At 37.3% G+C, this 22,732-nt stretch overlaps 5 protein-coding genes across 5 annotated transcripts; all 5 read right to left on the bottom strand.

Moving 5' to 3' along the window:
• Positions 1 to 418: 418 nt before the first annotated feature.
• Positions 419 to 4,242, bottom strand: LOC6627006 (endoplasmic reticulum metallopeptidase 1). Its single transcript, XM_002050736.4, has 10 exons — positions 4,168 to 4,242; positions 2,904 to 3,580; positions 2,763 to 2,847; positions 2,585 to 2,705; positions 2,372 to 2,526; positions 1,922 to 2,305; positions 1,498 to 1,863; positions 1,294 to 1,440; positions 737 to 1,228; positions 419 to 674 (listed from the first exon to the last, which is right to left on the bottom strand). The coding sequence occupies exons 1-10, from the start codon at positions 4,210 to 4,212 to the stop codon at positions 513 to 515; spliced, it is 2,634 nt and encodes an 877-aa protein (XP_002050772.1). The 5' UTR covers positions 4,213 to 4,242; the 3' UTR covers positions 419 to 512.
• Positions 4,243 to 4,808: 566 nt separating this feature from the next.
• LOC6627007 (endoplasmic reticulum metallopeptidase 1-like) lies at positions 4,809 to 8,052 on the bottom strand. Its single transcript, XM_032436397.2, is given in 11 exon segments — positions 4,809 to 5,031; positions 5,101 to 5,592; positions 5,662 to 5,808; positions 5,874 to 6,239; positions 6,301 to 6,684; positions 6,751 to 6,905; positions 6,964 to 7,084; positions 7,144 to 7,228; positions 7,287 to 7,464; positions 7,467 to 7,929; positions 7,997 to 8,052. Coding segments are annotated over 11 exon segments (2,574 nt in total). The 5' UTR covers positions 8,018 to 8,052; the 3' UTR covers positions 4,809 to 4,869.
• A 2,113-nt stretch (positions 8,053 to 10,165) lies between these two features.
• LOC6624919 (endoplasmic reticulum metallopeptidase 1) lies at positions 10,166 to 13,423 on the bottom strand. Its single transcript, XM_002050738.4, has 10 exons — positions 13,367 to 13,423; positions 12,625 to 13,301; positions 12,477 to 12,561; positions 12,290 to 12,410; positions 12,082 to 12,236; positions 11,643 to 12,026; positions 11,218 to 11,583; positions 11,008 to 11,154; positions 10,454 to 10,951; positions 10,166 to 10,397 (listed from the first exon to the last, which is right to left on the bottom strand). Exons 1-10 carry the CDS (start codon positions 13,385 to 13,387, stop codon positions 10,236 to 10,238), a joined length of 2,616 nt encoding a protein of 871 aa, XP_002050774.2. The 5' UTR covers positions 13,388 to 13,423; the 3' UTR covers positions 10,166 to 10,235.
• A 602-nt stretch (positions 13,424 to 14,025) lies between these two features.
• Positions 14,026 to 17,414, bottom strand: LOC26531760 (endoplasmic reticulum metallopeptidase 1). The gene is made up of 10 exons (XM_015174877.3): positions 17,359 to 17,414; positions 16,622 to 17,298; positions 16,464 to 16,548; positions 16,283 to 16,403; positions 16,067 to 16,221; positions 15,617 to 16,000; positions 15,188 to 15,553; positions 14,982 to 15,128; positions 14,422 to 14,916; positions 14,026 to 14,365 (listed from the first exon to the last, which is right to left on the bottom strand). Exons 1-10 carry the CDS (start codon positions 17,377 to 17,379, stop codon positions 14,204 to 14,206), a joined length of 2,613 nt encoding a protein of 870 aa, XP_015030363.1. The 5' UTR covers positions 17,380 to 17,414; the 3' UTR covers positions 14,026 to 14,203.
• A 1,368-nt stretch (positions 17,415 to 18,782) lies between these two features.
• LOC6624920 (endoplasmic reticulum metallopeptidase 1) lies at positions 18,783 to 22,101 on the bottom strand. Its single transcript, XM_002050739.4, has 10 exons — positions 22,016 to 22,101; positions 21,262 to 21,950; positions 21,114 to 21,198; positions 20,944 to 21,058; positions 20,728 to 20,882; positions 20,278 to 20,661; positions 19,852 to 20,217; positions 19,646 to 19,792; positions 19,083 to 19,580; positions 18,783 to 19,018 (listed from the first exon to the last, which is right to left on the bottom strand). Exons 1-10 carry the CDS (start codon positions 22,034 to 22,036, stop codon positions 18,857 to 18,859), a joined length of 2,622 nt encoding a protein of 873 aa, XP_002050775.2. The 5' UTR covers positions 22,037 to 22,101; the 3' UTR covers positions 18,783 to 18,856.
• Between the last annotated feature and the right edge of the window lie 631 nt (positions 22,102 to 22,732).

The following is a 22,732-nucleotide window of genomic DNA, read 5'->3' as shown; positions in this document are numbered from 1 at the left end:
TTGATTATAATTGCTGCATGTCAAGCTAAAAACTCGTATAGACTCATTATTTGATTGGGCAACAGAGTATTGAGAACTTTTTTTATTAAGACAATATTATAAAAAACATAAATTTATGATAATAATTTATTGGTTGGCTCGTTGGTTTCATCTAAGAATCATAATTTCTGTGTGTAAGAGTCTGCAAATCATTTAGTCATATAATATTGCTTATCAGTACGACAGTGTATAGAGATAGTTATAAAAGGATACAGTTGCATAAACACATGTCTATGTTAATTTCAATAGTTGATAGTGGGACATGCTCATTGATTTCTAAATTATGATTCTCTGTTCAGCTGAAGCAAGAAATTGCCAAAGTTCTACTAACCCAACAAGTAACTCATCAAAATACTCATTTTCATTAGACAATAAACTAATTGTTTAATAGCTTGTTTAGTTCGTTTTGTTCATATTAATATTTATTTTAGAGAAAATTGTTCGTGCTTGCTATTTTCGCAATTTGCATATAATTAAAAAATATATCGTTGGTATAGGGCAGGCCACTCGGCTAATATGGCATAGGAGGGGAATGAAGATGCCAACTTCGCACTTTCTTCATCGCCATAATTTCCAATGTAATGTGCAGAGACTCCCAGTTGAAACAGTGGAAAATCAAAATCGCCACTCTCCGTCTAAAGGTTTATAAATTAAATATTTTAAAATTATGCATTAATATGTTAACAAAAGCTCTTACCAAAATCTCCAAAACAAAGTTTAAGGGTGAACTATCAATGCCGTATGTGAGGTAGATATGATATGATAAAGGTGCCGCTGGCGGATTGTCAAGATAACTGCGCAAGAACGACCAGTTGCTTATCTTCACACCTTCATAGGGTTGAATAAACAAACTCATGTGCGAGGGACCTGTCAAATTAAACTCAAAGCGCACAGTAGTTTCATTGAGCACGGTTTTGCTTAGCAATTCCAAATTTGATGGTGCTGGTGGTTCGATGGGTTTAGATCGCGGCAACCATTTGCTTTGTAATCTATTCTGGGTATAACGATAATCATACAACGGCATGCCACACATCATGTGGGTCTCGCAATTCGATTTAATGCTAACTAAGCCAGTCAGATTTGGGCCCCAGAAAGTTTCTTCTTCACGTCGATCCTGAAAACTAAACAGGTAGCCAGACTCGTCCTTACTGAGGGTACCATCGTACTCGTAGAACTTGTTTCGCACTTCCTGAAATGCCATGCAGATATTTAAGATAGAGTAGTTAAAGTCGGGGAACTATATGAGATACTAACAAGATATGCCACTCGCTGTCCATTCGTCTTTGGTCGAAAGGGGAATCCGATATGTGTGAAGCTGGCTAAGTACATAGCAACAACTGTGATAGCAAGTAGAGAGTACACCACAAAACTTGGACGTCGAAAAGTATTAATAAGTGGGACCTGTAGATCGGATCAGTTAGAAGCTTAAGAAGTGGAAGAGATGTTGAGTAAACATACCAAGAAACCAAAGGATAGCACCGTTCCTGCTGCTGCCAGAAGAGCGATATGTGTGTCGCGAGTAGCGGAACTGCCTGCCCGACCACCTATTGGTACTAGCACAATTACGAATAAATAAAATATGTAGCTGCTATACAGAAATGGAATAATCTGGCCTGCCTTTAGCAGACCCGTCCAAGCATATCCGCGATCATGCAGTGTAGTCAGTAAGTTGAAGGCCAAGGATATGACGTAGAAAATAAGTGGAATTAAGAAAATATATGTAGATCGCAAACCAAATAATGTGAAACCGAAGATTAAAAGAGCCAGAATAACTGCCTGAGCATGCAGTGCCAGCTGCAGATGGTAAGACGTCGATATTTTATCCTGTACGCAAAATACATTAGAAAATTGGGACCAAGTAGGCACGATATTATAAACTTACGTTGCGTTGGAAAATATAGTAGATTGTTATGGGTAAACTGAGGCCAATGAGTGAGGGGCACACAAAAAGACCGATCACCAACAGCGGGGAGCTGTAGTAAGTCAGCGACAGTCCCAATTTGTCAAATACATATGCCACCACTATAGGCAGAGCCAATCCAAGTACAAAGGAAATAAACTGGATGGTAAGAACCAATAGACCCCAGAGCAGCACGTGGGAAATGGATATGTGGGAAACATCTGCGATGCGCCAAATAGAAACGAATACCAAAATAAGAGCTGCTCCAGCAACGCTACAGTTCAAAATAATTCCCGTAGTCTCTGAATAATGGATGAAGCAGAGTCCCAGAAAATCAAAGAAGACTGCGTGACCAGTTTTGTGTGCCTGCAAATTCAAAAATATTAAGTGCGAGTAAAAAAATATATAAGATTTCCGGAATCAAGTGTGTACCTCTGTATCGCGCAATTCAGAGGCATTGGCCAAGCCTCGAACCAGACTTAGGACGTTGTCACCGGTGTTCTGCAAGGATTCACGAGGAATCACATCGATCAAATCATATTTTGTATGGTACACAAATCCATTAATGCACTGAACCATATCCAAGCCTGTGCTTAATGACATATATTATCAATATTCTTATTGGGGCTGAATTATTAATCTCACCTGGGATGTTCCCAAATAAATTAAACTGTCGAAAGTCTGTATCCGATGGAATAATTCCTGATTGGAAGATTTCTTCGGCCATCGTCGTAGCGAATGGATGTTTGATGTATTTCTTGTAATACTATCAAAATGTATAACTGCTTAGAACTACATTCGATTTTTGTTTAGAGTAACTTACATTTACTAGCCATGGGTGATTGGGGCCACTTTGAAGGAGAATTTCGCGACCTCCACTACCTCCGGCATCGAGGTTAACGACAGCTCTGTGATTGTTTGTGTTTAGTCTAAATTGGCAGTCTTTTTTTTTAAATAGACTCACTTGCAATATGGTGCCCATTTGTGTTGAGTTACGAAACCATGAGAAGCTTGCATCATACCTTCTTCAGCGCCATTAAAGAGAAAGACAATCGGATGCTCAAATGGTTGATTTGTTGTCGCAATAACCCGCAAAACTTCTAACATCGTGACTACCATGAAGCCAGCATCACCGGCAGACGGGGTAAATGGCTTGGAATCAAAGTGGCTGTTGACGAGGAGGTAGGTCTCGGTTGTAGAATTCTTCGGAGCCAATTTCACAGCAATATTTTGAACGCCTTGGTACATGCTAAGCATTGTACTATATGGGAAAGAACCAGAGGCTTGCGAAACGTCAACTTCCATATCGAAGTAGTCTTCCAGAAGAACTTCTTCGATTTTTGCCAGCTCGTTTAGAATGAAGTTAACTGCCTCAATCTCGTTCTCCTTACTGCCAGTCAACTTGGTACCAATATTAGAAAGAGTGTAGAGATTCTTGTAGGCACGCTCCGCAATGAACACATTCTTTTTCACATCCTCCATTGTTAGAGCCGTGGGTAATCGATAGAAAAATGGTAAAACTACAGCAAAAAACAAAAGTACCCAGAAGAGCAGGAATCCACTTGCATAGTACCAAGGTACTTGGGCCTTAATCTCCTTTTTGGACACATTTTCGGGAGCTTCGTTAGGTTCATCAGAGATCTACATAATTTTATAATTAAGAATTGATTGACAAAATTTTAATACCGAACATTTACACTAAAATAACTACATGGGTAGTAAAATCCCTTTTAATTGTAAATCTATTGGGAGCTCATGTCTCATCGAAAATAAAGTTTTTTTTTTTGAGAAGGACGGAGCAAAATGTAATGCGAATTTAATAATATGTTGTAGAATCCCAAACACAATAGATCACAAAATATCCACTTCAAAGTCACTGGTTGTTTTTTTAGAGATACCTTTTGTATAAATTATTCAGACTTCTCAAGGGTATACCGAAATAGTTTTGTGTACATTAACAGTGCGTTTGAGAAATGTTGTTTATATAAACATAAGCATAAGCATAAACATTTTAATTTTTTTACATTTTGATTGAGAACACGCTTCGCGTCACATTTAATCACTGATAAAAAACAAGTTTGCCGAATATTAATTGCATTGCTTTTACTTGATTGTGTTATCGCTTGATACAATACTTAAATTCAGAGATAACTAACAATTAATATGTCGCCAAGGGGCGTGTTTATGAGTTATAAATAGCTGTAATTGTATTCAATTAAAAAGCACACCTTGTTCTGACATGATTCAAACCGAGTTCGAATAGCGCGTAACATCTCATCAAGACGCCCACAAGTTAACTGATCCCTCAGTTTGCTTAGTTTAGACAAGACAGCTTCGGAATCCATCTTATCTGATATTTTCAGCATAGATTCTCTCTCTCTATAATTTAAATTATTGTATGCTCATTTAACTTTTCGACTCGCGGCGCTTTTACTTTTGTTTTTATTTTATTTTTTTATTCTTAGAACGTATTTCGACGTGTTGCGTAAGACCGCACTCTATAACTGATTCTTCAAATTGTGCACTCTTTGTAAGCAGCCTAAGCAGCAGTGTATCCTATTTACTCTTCTCTATTTGTTTAGTAGTGCCTGGTTAGTACACATTTTTCTATTTAATTGCTGTACTATTTCCTAGTGGAATTTTGTTAGCTAGGGAAATGTTTTGCGTGCTGAGGTTAATGTTTACTTTAATAACGACTTGTTTAACTTAACTGCCCAACTGAGAATAATCTGAACAACGAGGAAAAGTGTTATAATGAAGGCTAACCCACAAGCCCTATTTATTTAAGGGGAAATTAAGCTCTAAACTTCGTAATCATCTCTGTCATTGCTTACTCTATTTAGTATGTCAAAAATAAATGTTTGTAATCATTGTATGTATGCACATTTATTTATTGTAAATTGAAGGTTTCTCTTTCGCAACTTCAATAATTAAAAAATGTAACGTTCATAAAGTGCAGGCCACTCGGCCAATATACAATAGGAGGGTAATGAAGATGCGAACTTCACAGCTTTATCATCTCCCGGGTTTCTAATAAAATGTCTCGACGCTCCAAGTTGGAACAATGGTACATTAAAGTCGCCATCAGGTTTCTATAGATACAAAAATTAACGAATTTGTTTTAAATTGGCATGTGATTGAATGTCTGAAACGTATCTTACCGAAATTTCCAAAGAAAAGTTTATGGGGGAACTATCAATGCCGTATGTGAGGTAGATATGATATGATAAAGGTGCCGCTGGTGGATTGTTAAGATAACTACGTAAGAACGACCAGCCGCTTATCTCTACATCTTCATAGGGTTGAATAAACAAACTCATGTGCGAGGGACCTGTCAAATTAAACTCAAAGCGCACAGTAGTTTCATTGAGCACGGTTTTGCTTAGCAATTCCAAATTTGATGGTGCTGGTGGTTCGATAGGCTCAGATCGCGCCAACCATTTGCTTTGTAATCTACTCTGGGTGTAACGATAATCATACAACGGCATGCCACACATCATGTGGGTCTCGCAATTCGATTTAATGCTAACTAAGCCAGTCAGATTTGGGCCCCAGAAAGTTTCTTCTTCACGTCGATCCTGAAAACTAAACAGGTAGCCAGACTCGTCCTTGCTGAGAGTACCATCGTACTCGTAGTACTTATTTCGCACTTGCTAAAATTGTAACCGTTATATATTAAATATTAGAATTACTATGAGTTAGCTATTATATAGGACACTTACCAAATATGCAACGCGCTGTCCGTTGGTCTTCGGTCGGTATGGGAAACCGATTTGTGTGCTACTGGCTAAGTACATAGCAACAGCTGTGATTGCGAGCAGAGAGAAAACCACAAGACTGGGTTTGCGGAAAGCGTTGATAAGCGGAATCTGTGTCGATATAAAGCATGAGTGACTGATGCAGCACTTGTCAACATAAGTAAGAGTATATTTACCAAGAATCCAAATGATAGAACCGTTCCTGCTGCTGCCAGGACAGCAATATACAAGTCCCGATTGGTCGCACTACCCGAACGACCACCCATTGGTGTGAGTACTACCACGAATATGTAAAAAAGGTAGCTGCTGTATAAGAAAGGAATTATCTGGCTCGCCTTAAGCAGACCCGTCCATGCAAAACCACGATCGTGCAGAGTAGTCAACAAATTGATAGCCAAAGATACCACGTAAAAAATCAGAGGAATAACGAATATATATGCAGAACGCAAGCCATATAGTGTAATGCCAACGGCTAGAAGAGCCAGGATGAGCGCTTGAGCATGCAACGCCAGTTGAAGATGATAAGCTGTTGAAATTTTTTCCTAGAAAAGGGGAATTCATTAGACAGTGTTTGTTTATCTAATTACAAGATTATCAACTTACGTTGCGCTGGATTCCGTAGTAAATAGTTATAGGCAAACTGAGGCCAATGAGTGAGGGGCAAACATAAAGACCGATCACCAACAATGGAGTGCTATAGTAAGTGAGCGATAATCCCAAATTGTCAAATATATATGACTCGACTATAGGAAGAGCCAATCCAAATACAAAGGAAATAATTTGAATGATTAGGACCAATATGAACCAGCACACCACGTGGCATATGGATACTTGGGAAACAGCCGCCATGCGCCACATTGAAACGAATATCAAAATAAGGGCAGTTCCGGCAACGCCATAGTTCAGAGATACTCCCGTAGTTTCAGAATAGTGAACGAAGTAGAGTCCCAGGAAATCGAAGAAGACGGCGTGTCCACTCTTGTAAGCCTATGAATTGAATTTCAAAAGTTGGAATACAATTTAGTAGCAAGATGTTATAAGTCAGATGTTTACCTCTGTATCGTGTAGTTCGGTTGCATTTGCCAAGCCTCGAACCAGGCCAAGAACATTGTCACCGGTGTTTTGCAAGGACTCACGAGGAATCACATCAATCAAGTCATATTTTGTATGGTAGATAAATCCATTAATGCACTGTGCCATGTCCAATCCTGAGTTCAATGCTTTATTATTCCAATATTCTTATTTGGGCTGAATTATGAATCTCACCTGGGATGTTGCCAAATAAATTAAACTGTCGAAAGTCTGTATCCGATGGAATAATTCCTGATTGGAAAATTTCTTCGGCCATGGTCGTAGCGAATGGATGTTTGACGTAATTCTTGTAGTACTATTAAAATTGAGAAGTGCTTAGAAAACCTTCCAACCTATTCTTGTTATATAACTTACATTTACAAGCCATGGGTGGTTGGGGCCACTTTGGAATAGAACTTCCCGACCTCCACTACCAGCAGCGTCAAGGTTAATGACGGCCCTTAAGGTTTAGGTGTCAAATTTGTAGTCTTTTGATAGAGGTAAATAATATTGCTTACTTGCAGTATGGCGCCCATTTGTGTTGAGTTACAAAACCGTGAGATGCTTGCATAGCACTTTCCTCAGCTCCATTAAAGAGAAAGACTATCGGATGTTCGATGGTTTGCTTAGTGGTTGCAATGACGCGCAGGACTTCCAACATCGTGACTACCATGAAACCATCATCACCGGCAGACCAAGGAGGTAGGTTTCGCTTGTGCTACCTTTCGGTGTTAGTTTTACAGCAATATTTTGAACGCCTTGGTACATGTTTAGCATGGTTTTGTATACGAATGCACCAGATGCTCGTGACACGTCAACTTCCATCTCAAAGTAGTCTTCCAGGAGAACTTCGTGGATTTGTGCCAGCTCATTTAAAATAAAGTTTACTGCCTCAACTTCATTTTGCGTACTGCCTTCCAATTTGTTACCAATATTAGAAAATTTATACAGATTTTTGTATGCGCGTTCTGTTATGAATACATTTTTCTTTGCGTCCTCCAATGTAAGAGCCGTGGGTAAACGATAGAAACACGGTATCACAACAGCGAAAAAGAGGAGTCCCCAGAAAAGCAGAAAACCACTAGCAAAGTACCAAGGTACTTTCAAAGTTGCATCCTTTTTAACCACATTTTCGGGAGCTTCGACAGACTCTGCTAATATCTAAGAAATATGAACGATTGAAAACTAGAGAAGTGATAATCATAGAAATATATTTAGTATTCCTTACCAGTTTGTCCTTGTCACCCATACTGTCCTTATTTGCTGATGTGAAGCCGAGGTTTACCAAATAGGAACTACTGACCTAATGTAAGAGCGGACCGCTTTTATAGTTGTTAAAAAAGTAATCTTAATAAAAAAAAAAAGAGTTTTAAATGCCATTTTAAATATAATCATTTATAATACCAATCCATTGATTGCTTAAACACAGTAAATGTACAATTAAGACATATAAGAGTGTCACAAAGGTTTTCAATCAAATCATGTTTGAACGTCAAATTATAATCAGAATGATAACTATCATTCGTTTGAGGGTAGTTTAATATGTTTAACCATAATTATTATGAAAGTCATGAAATGTGGTAAGAACTATTTTGCAGAATACCCTTAGAAAAGCAATTGCTATTATAGTCTTTGGCTTTCCTGCCAAATTTATTTCATTTCTTTATTGTTCTTCATTTTTCATATTGTATTGTTAAGACATTTCAATGGTATCAGAACAAAAATGTACAATTTTGGTTAAGCTAAAATATCGCTTAGCATTTCATAATTTTTCGATATACCCCTTTTGCATTTTACAATAGACCTAGTTTAATGATGTGTCGATATCAAATAATATCGAATAATATAATATTATTATGTTGATTGAAGATAAGGTGTGTGTATATTACTTCTTTAAATGAGTCGGGAATTACCAATCATGTTGCTACGACAAGATCATTGCACCTATATGTACCTCTTATTTTATATTTGCAGAGAATTATATAATTTTCGCTCCTTATCGATAAGTTATATAAGTCCTAAAATATAAATACATACATAAAATAAACAGGGAATAGAATGTTTCTAAGTTGGGGGATATTATTATATATATATTATTATTCAAAACATGTATTCGAAAAACCATACATTTTGTCAAATGATTTTATTTATGATCTTCTAGAGTATACATTTGGTCAGTATTCCGTTCTTAAATTATGTTTTTCTTTATGCCAAATGCAAAGATCTTTTATATTACTTTCGGTACCACCGCAATGTTAAAATTGTTATTGCTAGCTTTCATATCTGCTGATAGAACTTAAAGAACTAGACGTAAGAAAAGTGAAAACGAAAAAGTTATCTTGGTGATGCTGAAGGCTTAGTACTCTTATAGAAAATATAGGTACATTATGTCGATTTTAATGTAACGCATATGTCAACTAATCGATTTCATGGTGTCTAAGTTGAATTGAACCTACAATTCTAAACATATAATTGCTTGATCTTTTAGGGAAACAATATGTTTTTCACTCGTCAAATCTTGTCTTTTTAATTCTTCAACATATCTACATATCTGTTGTATCTCCTTCTAAGCCCAAATGCTCCGATAAACTGATGGAGCTATTAAAATGTTTTGAAAACCAAAAGGGTATCCAAAAACGGTCTTACTTTAAATCAATTTTAGTTTATATGCAAAAACTGTGACCATCTTTAAATATGATTTCACAATTTAATTGAAAGCGTGTATTTTATCACATATTGATAACGATAAAAGATCTTTCACTGATTAACTAGAAGATACCCTTTACTCAGGTCTGTAATACCTTAAATTCATTTAACACTCTTGTGCCTTGATTGCATAATTAACATAGAGAAATTTATTTTAATTGATCTTTAATGTAGAGAAAATGTCCATTCTTGTCTTCCCAGAATGCTGTTACGATTTTTTAATCATTTATAATTGGCACAGGGTACAACAATTGAACCCTGACTACTTTTCTTTGTCTTTGAGTAAATTATCGCTTTGTACACAATTTATATTTATGGTTAAATAGCAATTAATTTATCGTGAAGGGGTGTGTTTATAGCATCGAATGATTGCGACTGTAAACAGTTTTAATGCACACCTTGTTCTGATCTAAATCAAAGTGAATTCGAATAATGCTAGTCGTCTCTTTAAGGCAAGTACTTATGTGCATAGATCGATGTATTCAGATTGGAAAACTGTGTTTTCCATACCCTATGGCAATCTAATTAACTAAATTATTTTGTTTGATTGTACGTATGCATGTGTTTGTGTGTCTATATATGCCTGTACGTTTTTGTATACCAAAAACATGGGAAGATTTCCCTGCGCTGCAAATAACACCAAATTTCACGCAAGGCAAGCTTTCTGCCCAGTAATATACATGTCTGTCCTTCTGGCTTATATATATTTTCTTGTTTCTTCGTGAAGTATTTCTTTATTTACAGTGGAAACATTTTAAAAATTAAAAAATATATCGTTGGTATAGTGCTGGCCACTGTGCCAGACTTGCAAATGCGGGGAATGAAGAGGCGAACTTCACACTCTGGGCATCACCTTCATTTCCAATATAGTGTCTGGAAACACCCAGTTGGAGTATGGGGACATTGAAATCGCCGTTCGGTTTCTGGCAAATGCATTGAATTTTAAATTAAATACCAAAAGCTTCATATTATATCTTACCGAACATTCTAAGAAAAACTTTAATGGGGAGTTGTCAATGCCATAGTTAAAAGAGATAAAGTATGGCAACGGCGGCGTTAATGGTGTCTCAAGATAACTATCCAAGAAGGACCAGTTGCTTATTAAAACATCTTCATACGGCTGAATGAACAGTCTCATTTGAGGGGGACCCTCCAAAGAGAACTCAAATCGGACAGTGGTGGAATCAAGTACAGTTTTGTTAAGCATCTCTAATGTTAGTAATGCTGGTGGTTCAATAGGTTCCAAACGTGGCAACCATTTGGCTTGAAGTCGATTCAGAACGTAGCTTGAATCATATAATGGCATGCCGCACATCATGTGCTGCTCACATTTTGATTTAATGCTAACCAAGCCGGTCAGATTTACGTTTGTGCCCAAGAGGGGTTTTTCTTCCCGGCGATCCTGAAAGTTAAATAGGTAGCCAGACTCGTCCTTGCTGACAGTACCATCGTACTCGTAGAATATATTCCGCACTTGCTGGTAGGACAGTTGGATAAAATAAAAGAAGTCAGTTAAAATTGTAAGATACTCACCAGATATGCAACACGATGTACGTTGGTTTTAGGCCTGTAGGGAAATCCTATTTGGGTGCTACTGGCCAAGTACATTGAAAGGGCAGAGATAATAAACAGAGTGAAAATTACAATGCTGGGTCGACGAAAAGTGTTGATTAGCGGAACCTGGGAACAACAATAATAATAGCTGATAAACATGAAAACAAAGAACTCATTAAGTTAACTTACCAAAAAGCCAAAAGAAAGAACCGTTCCCACCGCTGACAAGAGCGCAATACTTAGGTCCGGATTTGATGAACTGAATGAACGACCACCCATTGGAGTTAGAACCACAACAAAGAAGTAAAAGAGGTAGCTGCTGTATAAGAAAGGAATTATCTGGCTCACTTTAAGCAGACCCGTCCAAGCATAGCCACGATCGTGCAGAGTAGTCAATAGATTTAAGGCCAGAGAAAGCACATAGAAAATTAGTGGAACAACGAATATATATGCAGAGCGCAAGCCAAACAATGTAAGACCAATAGTTAAAAGAGCCAGTATCACGGCCTGAGCATGCAATGCCAGTTGGAGATGGTAGGCATTTGATATTTTATCCTGGGGATGAACAATTTATTAGAAAATATTACCAACTATTTACTAGATAATAAACTTACATTTCTTTGGAGAATGTAGTATATTGTTATCGGCAAACTGAGGCCAATGAGGGATGGGCACACGTAAAGACCGATCATCAACAACGGAGTGCTATAGTAAGACAGTGATAGTCCAAAATTGTCAAATACATATGACACCACTATAGGAAGAACCAGTCCAAGTACAAAGGAAACAGCCTGGACGATTAGGACAAATATAAACCAGTGTACAACTTGGAAAATGGATAGGTGGGAAAGAGCTGACATGCGCCATATTGATACGAAAATCAAAACTAGGGAAACTCCGGCAACGCAAAAGTTTAAACATATGCCCGTAGTCTCTGAATAATGGATGAAGTAGAGTCCCAGAAAATCGAAAAATATAGCGTGTCCCGTTTTGTGTGCCTAAAAGTAAAAAATGATTAGTGTGTGGCAGCTTTATACTACAATTCGGGAATACCTCTGTATCATATAATTCGGTTGCATTCGACAAACCCCGAACCAAACTAAGAACATTGTCCCCTGTATTCTGCAGGGATGCAAGAGGAATTATGTCGATTACGTCGTACTTTGTATGGTAAATAAATCCATTTATACATTGGGCCATGTCCAAACCTATAAAAATAATATTTGGGATTCAATTAAATTAAAAAGGAAATTCCATTTACCTGGTAGGTTGCCATACAAGTTAAATTGTCGAAAGTCTGTATCCGATGGTATTGTGCCTGATTGGAAACCTTCTTCAGCCATAGTTGTAGCGAATGGATATTTAACAAATCTTTTATAATACTGTAATATTATATTATTGTATATCAATGGTATTTACGACTCAAAATACTTTCAAAGATGACTTACTTTCACGAGCCATGGATGATCGGGTCCACTTTGGAATAGAACTTCCCGACCTCCACTACCGCCAGCGTCAAGATTAACGACGGCTCTACAATTTTGGTGAATAGGTTTTAATTATTGTTAAACAGCGAAGATGAGCTTTGAAACGTACTTGCAGCGTGACGCCCATTTGTGCTTAGTTATAAAACCATGTGAAGCCTCCAAAGCGCCTTCTTCAGCTCCATTGAAAAGAAAGACGACTGGATGCTGAATATTTTGCTTTGTTGTCGCAATCACACGCAAAACTTCCAGCATCGTGACTATCATAAAACCAGCATCACCGGCAGAGGGAGTAGCTGGCTTCGAGTCAAAGTGACTGTTGACGAGAAGATAGGACTCGCTTGTGGTGTTTTTAGGTGTTAATTTCACAGCAATATTTTGAACTCCTTGGTACATCCTTAGTGATGTTTTTAATGCGAATGCGCCAGAGACTTGCGATAAGTCTATTTCAAAGTCAAAATAATCTTTCAGCGAATCTTCCTTAATCTGATTCAGCTCCTTTAGAAGATATTGTACAGCCTCAATTTCATTTTCTCTACTGCCAAGCATTTTGGCTCCTATATTAGACAAAGTGTACAGTGTTTTGTATGCACGTTCCGCTATGAATTCACTTTTGTTTGCGTCCTCCATTGTTAGAGCCGTGGGTAACCGATAGAAAAATGGTATTACTATTGCAAAGAAGAGGAGTCCCCAAAATAGCAGAAAACCGCTCGCAAAGTACCAAGGTACTTTTGCATTCGCTTCATTTTTGACAGCATTTTCCAGAGCTTCGACGGATTCGTTTAATATCTGCATAATTTTTGAATTGAGAACTGTAAAAGTCTTAAATTGAAACGATAAATTGTGTTGCTTACTAGTGTCTCCTTCTCGCCCATGCTGTCTTTCAAAAAATCCGATCTATTGAAGTTAGTCTGACGATTTCCTACAAATAACTGCTAAGCCAAACTAAATGTAGGCTGATTTAAAGTGGCCGGGAACGTTATCTTTTTAATACTTCTGTGAAATATAATAGCTATTAACTTATAATATTGATTTCCACTTTTTGCTTTCGAGGGCTGTTCGAAGACAACTTAAGAATACAGAAAAATAATGGGAAGTAATTAATGATAAATTTACACATTGGGAACTATTTTATACTTCAAACAATAACTAGATAAGATAATTGACAATAATGTTTTCCAAGAATTAAATTGCATTGCATGATTTAGCTAAACCATTTAATATGAACTTACAACTCATCAAACTGCCTGTTAACAATAGATTTATTGTTTAATAGTGGATATAAATAAATGCCAAAAAATTGTATAGGATCATTAATATTATATTTGTGGATTGTATATTGTTCTTATATATTTTCCTGAACTGTTTTATTATTTAATTTATGTACTGTTTAGCAGGGCGCACAGCACATTGCTCTACATATTAACATATGTTCTGGCATTGACAGAAGCGCTATCAAAATTATTTGTTAAAATTGGTTAAACAAAAATCTGAGAAAATTGGTTTTATTTTTACTCATTTGACGAATGGTCCTTACTTTGTTTGTATATAATGCAACCATGGCTACAAGCCTAGAAAAGATTGTCGATTTTTACAAATACAACATACATAAAAATTATACTTAAATACATATATGTTAGAGCTCCAGATTCGAACCAGCTTACATCCTTGATAATATTATTTTTGTTAATTCAGAAAATGTATCTTTGGTATAATACGGGCCACTGCACCAGAATTGCATATGAAGGGAATGAAGACGCGAACTTCACGCTTTGAGCATCACCTTCTTTTGTAATATAATGTCTTGACACTCCCAATTGAAATAATGGCACGTTGAAATTACCGTTTGGTTTCTAAAAATGATAAGTATATATAAATTGAAATATGTAACTTTCGAATTATATCTCACCGTTAATTCTAAGAAGAAGTTTAATGGAGAGCTATCAATGCCGTATGTAAGAAATATAGAATATGGTAGCTGGGAAGCTGATGGTACCTGACCGTCGCTCACGAATGACCATTTACTTAAAGTCACATCTTCATAGGGCTCGATAAACAAACTCATGTGCGAGGGGCCTGTCAAATTGAATTCAAAGCGCACAGTTGTGGCGTTGACAACTGTTTTGCTTAACTTCTGCAATGCGGTTGATGCTGGGGTTTCGATGGGTTCAGATCGCGGCAACCATTTATTTTGCAGTTTACTCTGAATATATCCATAACTATACAAGGGCATCCCACACATCATATGAGTCTCGCACTTTGATTTCATGCTAACCAATCCAGTCAAATTGACATTTGTACCCAAGAGTGGCTTTTCTTCACGCCGATCCATAAAATTAAACAGGTAGCCCGACTCGTCCTTACTGAGAGTGCCATCGTACTCGTAGAACATATTTCGCACTTGCTGAAATCGTAGTCACTCTTTTAGGATGAAATAATATCCGTCAGTACGTTTTATATGACACTTACCAGATAGGCAATCCGCTGTCCGTTGGTCTTCGGTCGATACGGAAATCCTATTTGTGTACTACTCGCTAAATACATAGCGACGGCGGTTATTGCAAGCAGGGAGAACACCACAAAACTGGGTCGTCGGAAGGCATTGATAACTGGGATCTGTGTTAATAACATAATTCATCAGCATATTTAATAGAGGAGTCGTTACGAAGCCTTACCAAGAAACCAAACGAGAGAATCGATCCTGCTGCTGCCAGGACAGCAATATACAAGTCCCGGTTGGAGGAACTCCCCGCACGCCCACCCATAGGTGTAAGCGCTACAACGAATATGTAAAAGAGGTAGCTGCTGTATAGGAAAGGAATTATCTGGCTTGCCTTAAGCAGTCCCGTCCAGGCATAGCCACGATCGTGCAGAGTAGTCAATAAATTAAAGGCCAAAGATAATACGTAGAAAATTAGTGGAACAGCGAAAATATATGCAGAACGCAAGCCAAATAATGTAAGACCATTAGTTAAAAGAGCCAGTATCACGGCTTGGGCATGCAATGCCAGTTGCAGATGATAGGCAGTTGATATTTTATTCTGGAGATGGAAAGTTCATTGCAAAATGTGATCAATTAATTATATATGAGATTATAAGCTTACGTTGCCTTGGAGATTATAGTATATTGTTAAAGGCAAGCTGAGGCCAATGAGTGAGGGACAAACGTAAAGACCGATCACCAACAATGGAGTGCTATAGTAAGTGAGCGACAGTCCCAAATTGTCAAATACATATGCCACCAATATAGGAAAAGCCAGTCCAAGTACAAAAGAAATAATTTGAATGATTAGGACCAATATAAACCAGCGCACCACGTGGCATATGGAAACGCGGGAAATAGCTGCCATACGCCACATTGAAACAACAATGAAAATCAGGGCAGCTCCAGCAACGCCGAAATTCAAATATGTTCCTGTAGCCTCTGAATAATGGACGAAGTAGAGTCCCAGGAAATCAAAGAAGACAGCGTTTCCACTCTTATATGCCTGTGGGTTGAAAATTACCAATGCAAGTATAAAATCAATCTAAATTTTCGGAAATCTAGCTTATACCTCGGTATCTCGCAATTCAGTTGCGTTTGCTAAGCCATGAACCAAACTTAGTATATTATCCCCTGTATTCTGCAAGGATTCACGAGGAATTACGTCGATCACGTCGTATTTTGTATGATATACGAATCCATTTATAAATTGAGCCAGGTCCAAACCTGTGTTAAGTGATTTCTTTTGCCGACATCCTTTACAATTCGAAAGGTTAATAACACCTACCTGGGATGTTGCCATACGTTTTAAACTGTCGAAAGTCGGTATCCGATGGAATAATGCCTGATTGGAAGATTTCCTCAGCCATTGTAGTAGCGAACGGATATTTAATATATTCTTTGTAATTCTGTTGAATAGTTCCAGTGTTTATATAACAAAAAAAGCGGTTTTAAGTTTAAAGACTTACTTTTACAAGCCATGGATGATTGGGACCACTTTGGAATAGAACTTCCCGACCTCCACTACCAGCAGCGTCTAGGTTAACGACAGCTCTATGATTAAAGTTGAGAATAACTCAAATGCTTATAAAGTGTAATGCGATTGTTGGGAACTTTCGCAGCTTACTTGCAGTGTGGCGCCCATTTGTGCTGTGTTATGAATCCATGGGAAGCTAGCAAACCGCCTTCTTCAGATCCGTTAAATAGGAAGACGATTGGATGTTCAAAGACTTGCTTTGTTGTTGCAATGACACGCAGGACTTCCAACATCGTGACAATCATAAAACCTGCATCTCCGGCGGATGGAGTAAACGGCTTGGAGTCAAAGTGGCTGTTAACTAGAAGGTAGGATTCACTCTTGCTACCTTTTGGTGTTAGCTTAACAACTATATTTTGAATGCCTTGATACATGTTAAATGTAGTTCCTGAACCGTGAACTCCAGAAACTTTCGATAAGTCAATTTCCATCTCGAAAAATTCCCCTAGCATATCTTCCTTTATTTGTGTCAACTCGTTTAGAATTAAGTTTACTGCCTCAACCTCATTTTCATTACTGCCAGTCAATTTGGTACCAATATTAGACAGAGTGTAGAGGTTTTTATACGCCCGTTCCGCAATGAACACATTTTTCTTTGAATCTTCTATTGTTAAGGCCGTCGGTAACCGATAGAAAAATGGTATCATGACGGCGAAAAATAGGAGTACCCAGAACAACAGAAAACCACTTGCAAAGTACCAAGGTACTTTAAAGGATGCGTCCTTCTTTAGAACATTTCTAGATGCTTCGACAAACTCGTACGAAATCTGTGAAAAATCTGTGTAACAAACACATTTGCACATTCCTGGAACCTTTTTAGATCTTACATATTTTTCCTTGTCAGCCATATCGTTTTGTTGGGAATTTCTAGTCTGCTGCAGTGAACCCCAATTTGACAACTAAGAACTGCCACGAAAAAGTAAATGTATATCGCATTTATATTCAAAGAGCAATGAAAATCATGTCTGGATTGTAAAACGTCCGCGTTTATAAATTAATTTATCGTGCCAAATCAATAATTGGCTTGAAAGAGTCACAATAAAATGATAAATGTGCATATAACAGCTTGATTTTCATAATTTTTAGTATATTGACTTTTACATACCCATTGTCAGTTGCTTTTAGCTTAAGAGATAACGGATTAATAAACTCTCAGGTATCTGTTGAAAATAGGTCAGAAAAATGTTTGTTTATGTAAAAGCTTTTTTTAATTCCTAAATGGAAAACGCTTAACGTTTCAAAATTAAACACGACACGCGCCTAACTATACCCGAAACCTCAACTGGGAACTTCTAGCTTATCAAAATACCAATATGTATTTCCTGATGAATTTATGGGCTAACACTTAGCTTGTTCATGTATATGAAATGATTTTATTATGCCGATAACAAGCAGTATCGAAAATGTACAGTGTAATGAAATTATGCTCCTATGGGCACATAGATTGTTCTTATATATAATTCGAAATCGAGTGATTTCTCGTCTTTGGCAAGGTTTGAATGTCCAAAAAGCTCTCGACTACTTGGTGAATCGAGCAGTGGTTTAGTATTTTGTAACTGACACTCGAAGCTAATGGAAGTGCTTAAAAATCGTTCGTTGTATCTAAGAAATAGGAAAGTCATAATTTGACAAACTAAATGTGGATAAAATATCGTTAGGTAATACATAAATTAATATAATACATAGAATAATTTTAATAAGTCAATAAGTGAGTAACGTATTACAAATTCTTTGCAAATTTTTTTAGCCGCGATGAGACCAAGGATACTCTGGCATAAAATCCCTAAACGCTAACATGGACCAAAACATCTGTTAGCTGATCAAGGCTCATTTGAATATAAAAGCTAGTTATGAAAACAAAATGGGGACAGCAAGAATGTGTAGGGATCCCACCTCCCATCTACGTTTAATTTAACATTAATGAACACGTCGCGGAGTTCGCAATGCTCTTTAACAAATACGACCAGTTCACCAAGGAATATTTCATCTCTCAATTTGGTAAGTTCCTAATGAAATAAATATCACTTACATTTAAAGGCACTTTTATGACGCCATTGATATTGACACACAAAGCAGACTAACGAGTTTGTATAAATGAGATTATATAATAGGTATAACCAGAGTGCCTGTGAATTGTCAATTTTAAAATTAAAAATGACCAATTCCATTTCCGATAGCTATTTTTTTCAGTCTAAGGTGCATTTCTTTACAATTATTATGACAGATAATTATGAAAACAATTTATAATTCCTTAAAACTGGTTCAAAAAAGATATTCATTATTTTAAACATAGCTCTAAATTATCGTTACAATACTTTTTTAAACTTAAAATATGTATCTGTAATAAGAGGACGGCCAAGTGGCTAGAATCGCATAGGCTGGGAATTGAGTTGCAAACTTCACACTTTCTACATCGCCCTCATTTCCAACAAAATGTCCCTGCACACCAAATTGAAATAGGGGTACCGTGAAGTCTCCATTTCGTTTCTAAAATAAATGGAAGAAAATATATAAACAGATTAATGCACAGTTATGTTTTAAAATATCTTACCGAAATTTCCACGAAAAAGTTTAAAGGTGATTTATCAATGCCGTAATTAAAGAATATATGGTACGACAAGGGATAAGGTGGTGGGTTCTGAAGATAGCTTTGTAAAAACGACCAGTTGCTAATTGTCACATCTTCGTAGGGCTCAAAAAACAGACTCATTTGAGGGGGGCCTACTAAACTAAACTCAAATCGGACAGTGGTTGAATTAAGTACAGTCTTGCTCAGGACATTCAATGTCGTCAATCCTGGTGGTATAATGGGCTCAGAACGTGGCAACCATTTACTTTGCAGCCGGTTGTCAACGTAGCGAAAATCATACAAAGGCATTCCACACATCATGTGCTTCTCGCATCTCGATTTTATGCTAACCAATCCAGTCAGATTGACGTTTGAGTCCAATAAAGGTTTTTCTTCACGTCTATCTTGAAAATTAAATAGATAACCAGATTCATCCTTACTGAGAGTTCCATCGTACTCGTAGAACATATTTCGCACTTGCTGTAATAAACAGATCGTCCATAGGATCACGTACTACAAATCAGTAAAGCCAATGGTAGACTTACCAGGTATGCAACTCGCTGTCCATTGGTCCGTGGTCGATAGGGAAATCCGATTTGTGTACTACTTGCTAAATACATAGCGACAGCTGTGATTGCAAGCAGGGAGAACACCACAAAACTGGGTCGTCGGAAAGTATTGATAAGAGGGATCTGTGTTCACATAAAAAATTAGAAGCATATTTAGTACAGAAGTGGCTACGCAGACTTACCAAGAAGCCAAACGAGAGGACTGTTCCTATCGCTGCCAGGGCAGCAATGTATAAGTCCTGATTGGATGCACTGCCCGAACGGCCGGTCATTGGTGTAATTACCACCACGAATAGATAGAAAAGGTAGCTGCTATAGAGGAAAGGAATTATCTGGCTTGCCTTAAGCAGACCCGTCCAAGCATAGCCACGGTCATGCAGAGTAGTCAATAAATTCAAGACCAAGGATGCAACATAGAAAACAAGTGGTATTACGAAAATATAAGAGGAACGCAAGCCAAATAATGTAAGACAAATGGCTAGAAAAGCTAAAATAACAGCATGAGCATGCACTGCCAGTTGGATATGATACGCTGTCGAGATTTTTTCCTGGAAAGGGACAATTTATTAGAAAACGTGTGACTACATTCCTACAAGATCAGAACTTACGTTGCACTGGATATTGTAGTACATAGTTATGGGCAAACTAAGTCCAATGAGTGAGGGGCACACATAAAGACCAATCACCAGCAACGGAGTGCTATAGTAAGTCAGCGAAAGTCCTACATTGTCAAATACATATGAAACCACAATAGGAAGAGCCAGTCCGAGTACAAAAGAGATAACCTGGACGATTAGGACCAATATAAACCAGCACACCACGTGGCATATGGTAACGTGAGAGACAGCTGCCATGCGCCACATTGAAATGAAAACCAAAAGGAATGCAGCTCCGGCAACGCCAAAATTCACCGATATTCCCGTAGCCTCTGAGTAGTGTACAAAATAGATTCCCAGAAAGTCAAAGAACACAGCGTGTCCAGTCTTATGAGCCTGTGAATGAAGTTTAAGAAGTAAAAATACAATTTAGTGCTAACAGTTTGAGATTCTATCATATACTTCTGTATCGTGTAATTCAGTTGCATTAGCCAATCCTCGAACTAGACTAAGGACATTGTCACCGGTGTTCTGCAAGGATTCTCGAGGAATAACGTCGATCACGTCGTACTTGGTATGGTATACGAAACCGTTGTAGCATTGACCCAGGTCTAGTCCTATATGCATACATAAAATTGATCAATTTTGTAATTTCGTAATCCTGTACTCTCAACGTACCTGGAATGTGCTCTTTAAAAATTGTAAAATCAGAATCAGAAGGCAGCGCACCAGACTGGTAAATTTCTTCGGCCAATGTTGTGCCAAAGGGGTGTTTAGCAAACTTATTGTAATACTGCAAATGAATAGGAACATGGTAGGTGGGTATAATCATTTATAAATTCGCTTACGTCTACAAGCCAAGAATAGTTGGGGCCACTCTGGAAGAGTAATTCTCGCCCTCCACTTCCAGCAGCATCGAGATTAACCACGGCTCTGTAAATACATAGGTTCGATATGTTATATAATTTAAATGAAATTCTATAAAATATAGCTCACTTGAGGTGGGGCGCCCATCTGTGTTGAGTTATGAAGCCATGCGATGCTAGCATAGAACTTTCTTCAGCCCCATTGAACAAAAAGACTATAGGATGTTCAAAGGTTTGCTTTGTTGTTGCCAAAACACGCAAAACTTCTAACATCGTGACAATCATAAAACCTGCATCACCGGCAGACGGAGTTTCTGGCTTGGAATCATAGTGGCTGTTAACAAGGAGATATGAATCGCTTTTGCTGTTTTTTGAAGCTATTTTTACAGCAATATTTTGAACTCCTTGATACAAGATAATCAGATTTGCATATTTAAATTGACCAGAGACTTGCGATAAGTCAATTTCAATATCGAAGTAATCTTTTAGGGATTCATCCTTAATTTGATTAAGCTCCTTAAGAAGGTACTGTACAGCCTCAACCTCGTTTTCCTTAGAACCGACCATTTTGGTACCAATATTTGACAGATGGTAAAGATTTTTGTACGCACGTTCCGCAATAAATTCATTTGTATATGCGTCCTCTACTGTTCGAGCCGTAGGTAACCGATAGAAGAATGGTATCACAACTGCGAAAAAGAGGAGCCCCCAAAACAGTAGAAATCCACTTGCAAAGTACCAAGGTAACTTTCTGTTCTGTTCATTTTTAACACCATTTCGAGGGGTATCCACAAATCGTTCGCCAGACTCATGCCATATCTACATATAATGAAAAATTTAAAAATTTAAAGAGTCAAATTGTATAATAAATCCGTTTTTTTTACAAGCTTATCCTTGTCACTCATATTGTTCGCTTGCTGTATTTTTCGTTTGGTGAGTCCAATGCTTGGCAAATTTGAACTACTCCGTAATTCGAATTTTAGGCCACTTTATAGCAATCAAGTCCGTTCGTAACATAACTTTGATATGAAATACTGGAAAAGTTCAGTAATAATAAAATCATATAATTTGATTGTCTGATTAAAGACTGTGCGAGGGTAGCAAAATAAGGTTGGTTTTTATTAATTACAAATCTATCTAAAAGAAGATCTAAAAAAAGAACTTTTGAAGAATAATAGACCCTAATACAACCCTGATATTAAGCAAAAAAAATTGCTTAAAATTTAGCAAATTTATATACCCTTATAAAATTATACTGAATATAAGTATTCACGTTACTCTTAAGACTGCCCCTTTTTTGGCAACAGTCTATTTTATTGTCCTATAGGAAGCTCTCATATTATTGGCGGCATTTACTTCAAACACATTAATCAGTCTTCGATATAAATTACCGAAAATAAGCTTGAGTCAGCAATATATTATTCCCGATATCTCAATTCACGAAATGTACCATGTTTATAAAGCAGTTTTATTGGAAGTCTGCTTTAGATAGCGCCTAATGAGCTTGTTTGGTTGGAAGAATACATTATCAACAATTTACAATAGATTTATGGTTTTTTTTTAATATAAAACACTATTTTTATATATACTGATAAAAGTCA

Source organism: Drosophila virilis, chromosome 5 (genome assembly GCF_030788295.1).
Source record: "Drosophila virilis strain 15010-1051.87 chromosome 5, Dvir_AGI_RSII-ME, whole genome shotgun sequence".
NCBI classification, from domain to species: Eukaryota; Metazoa; Arthropoda; class Insecta; order Diptera; family Drosophilidae; genus Drosophila; species Drosophila virilis.
Note: the sequence above shows the minus strand (reverse complement) of the source record. Positions and strands in the feature narration are given on the sequence as shown.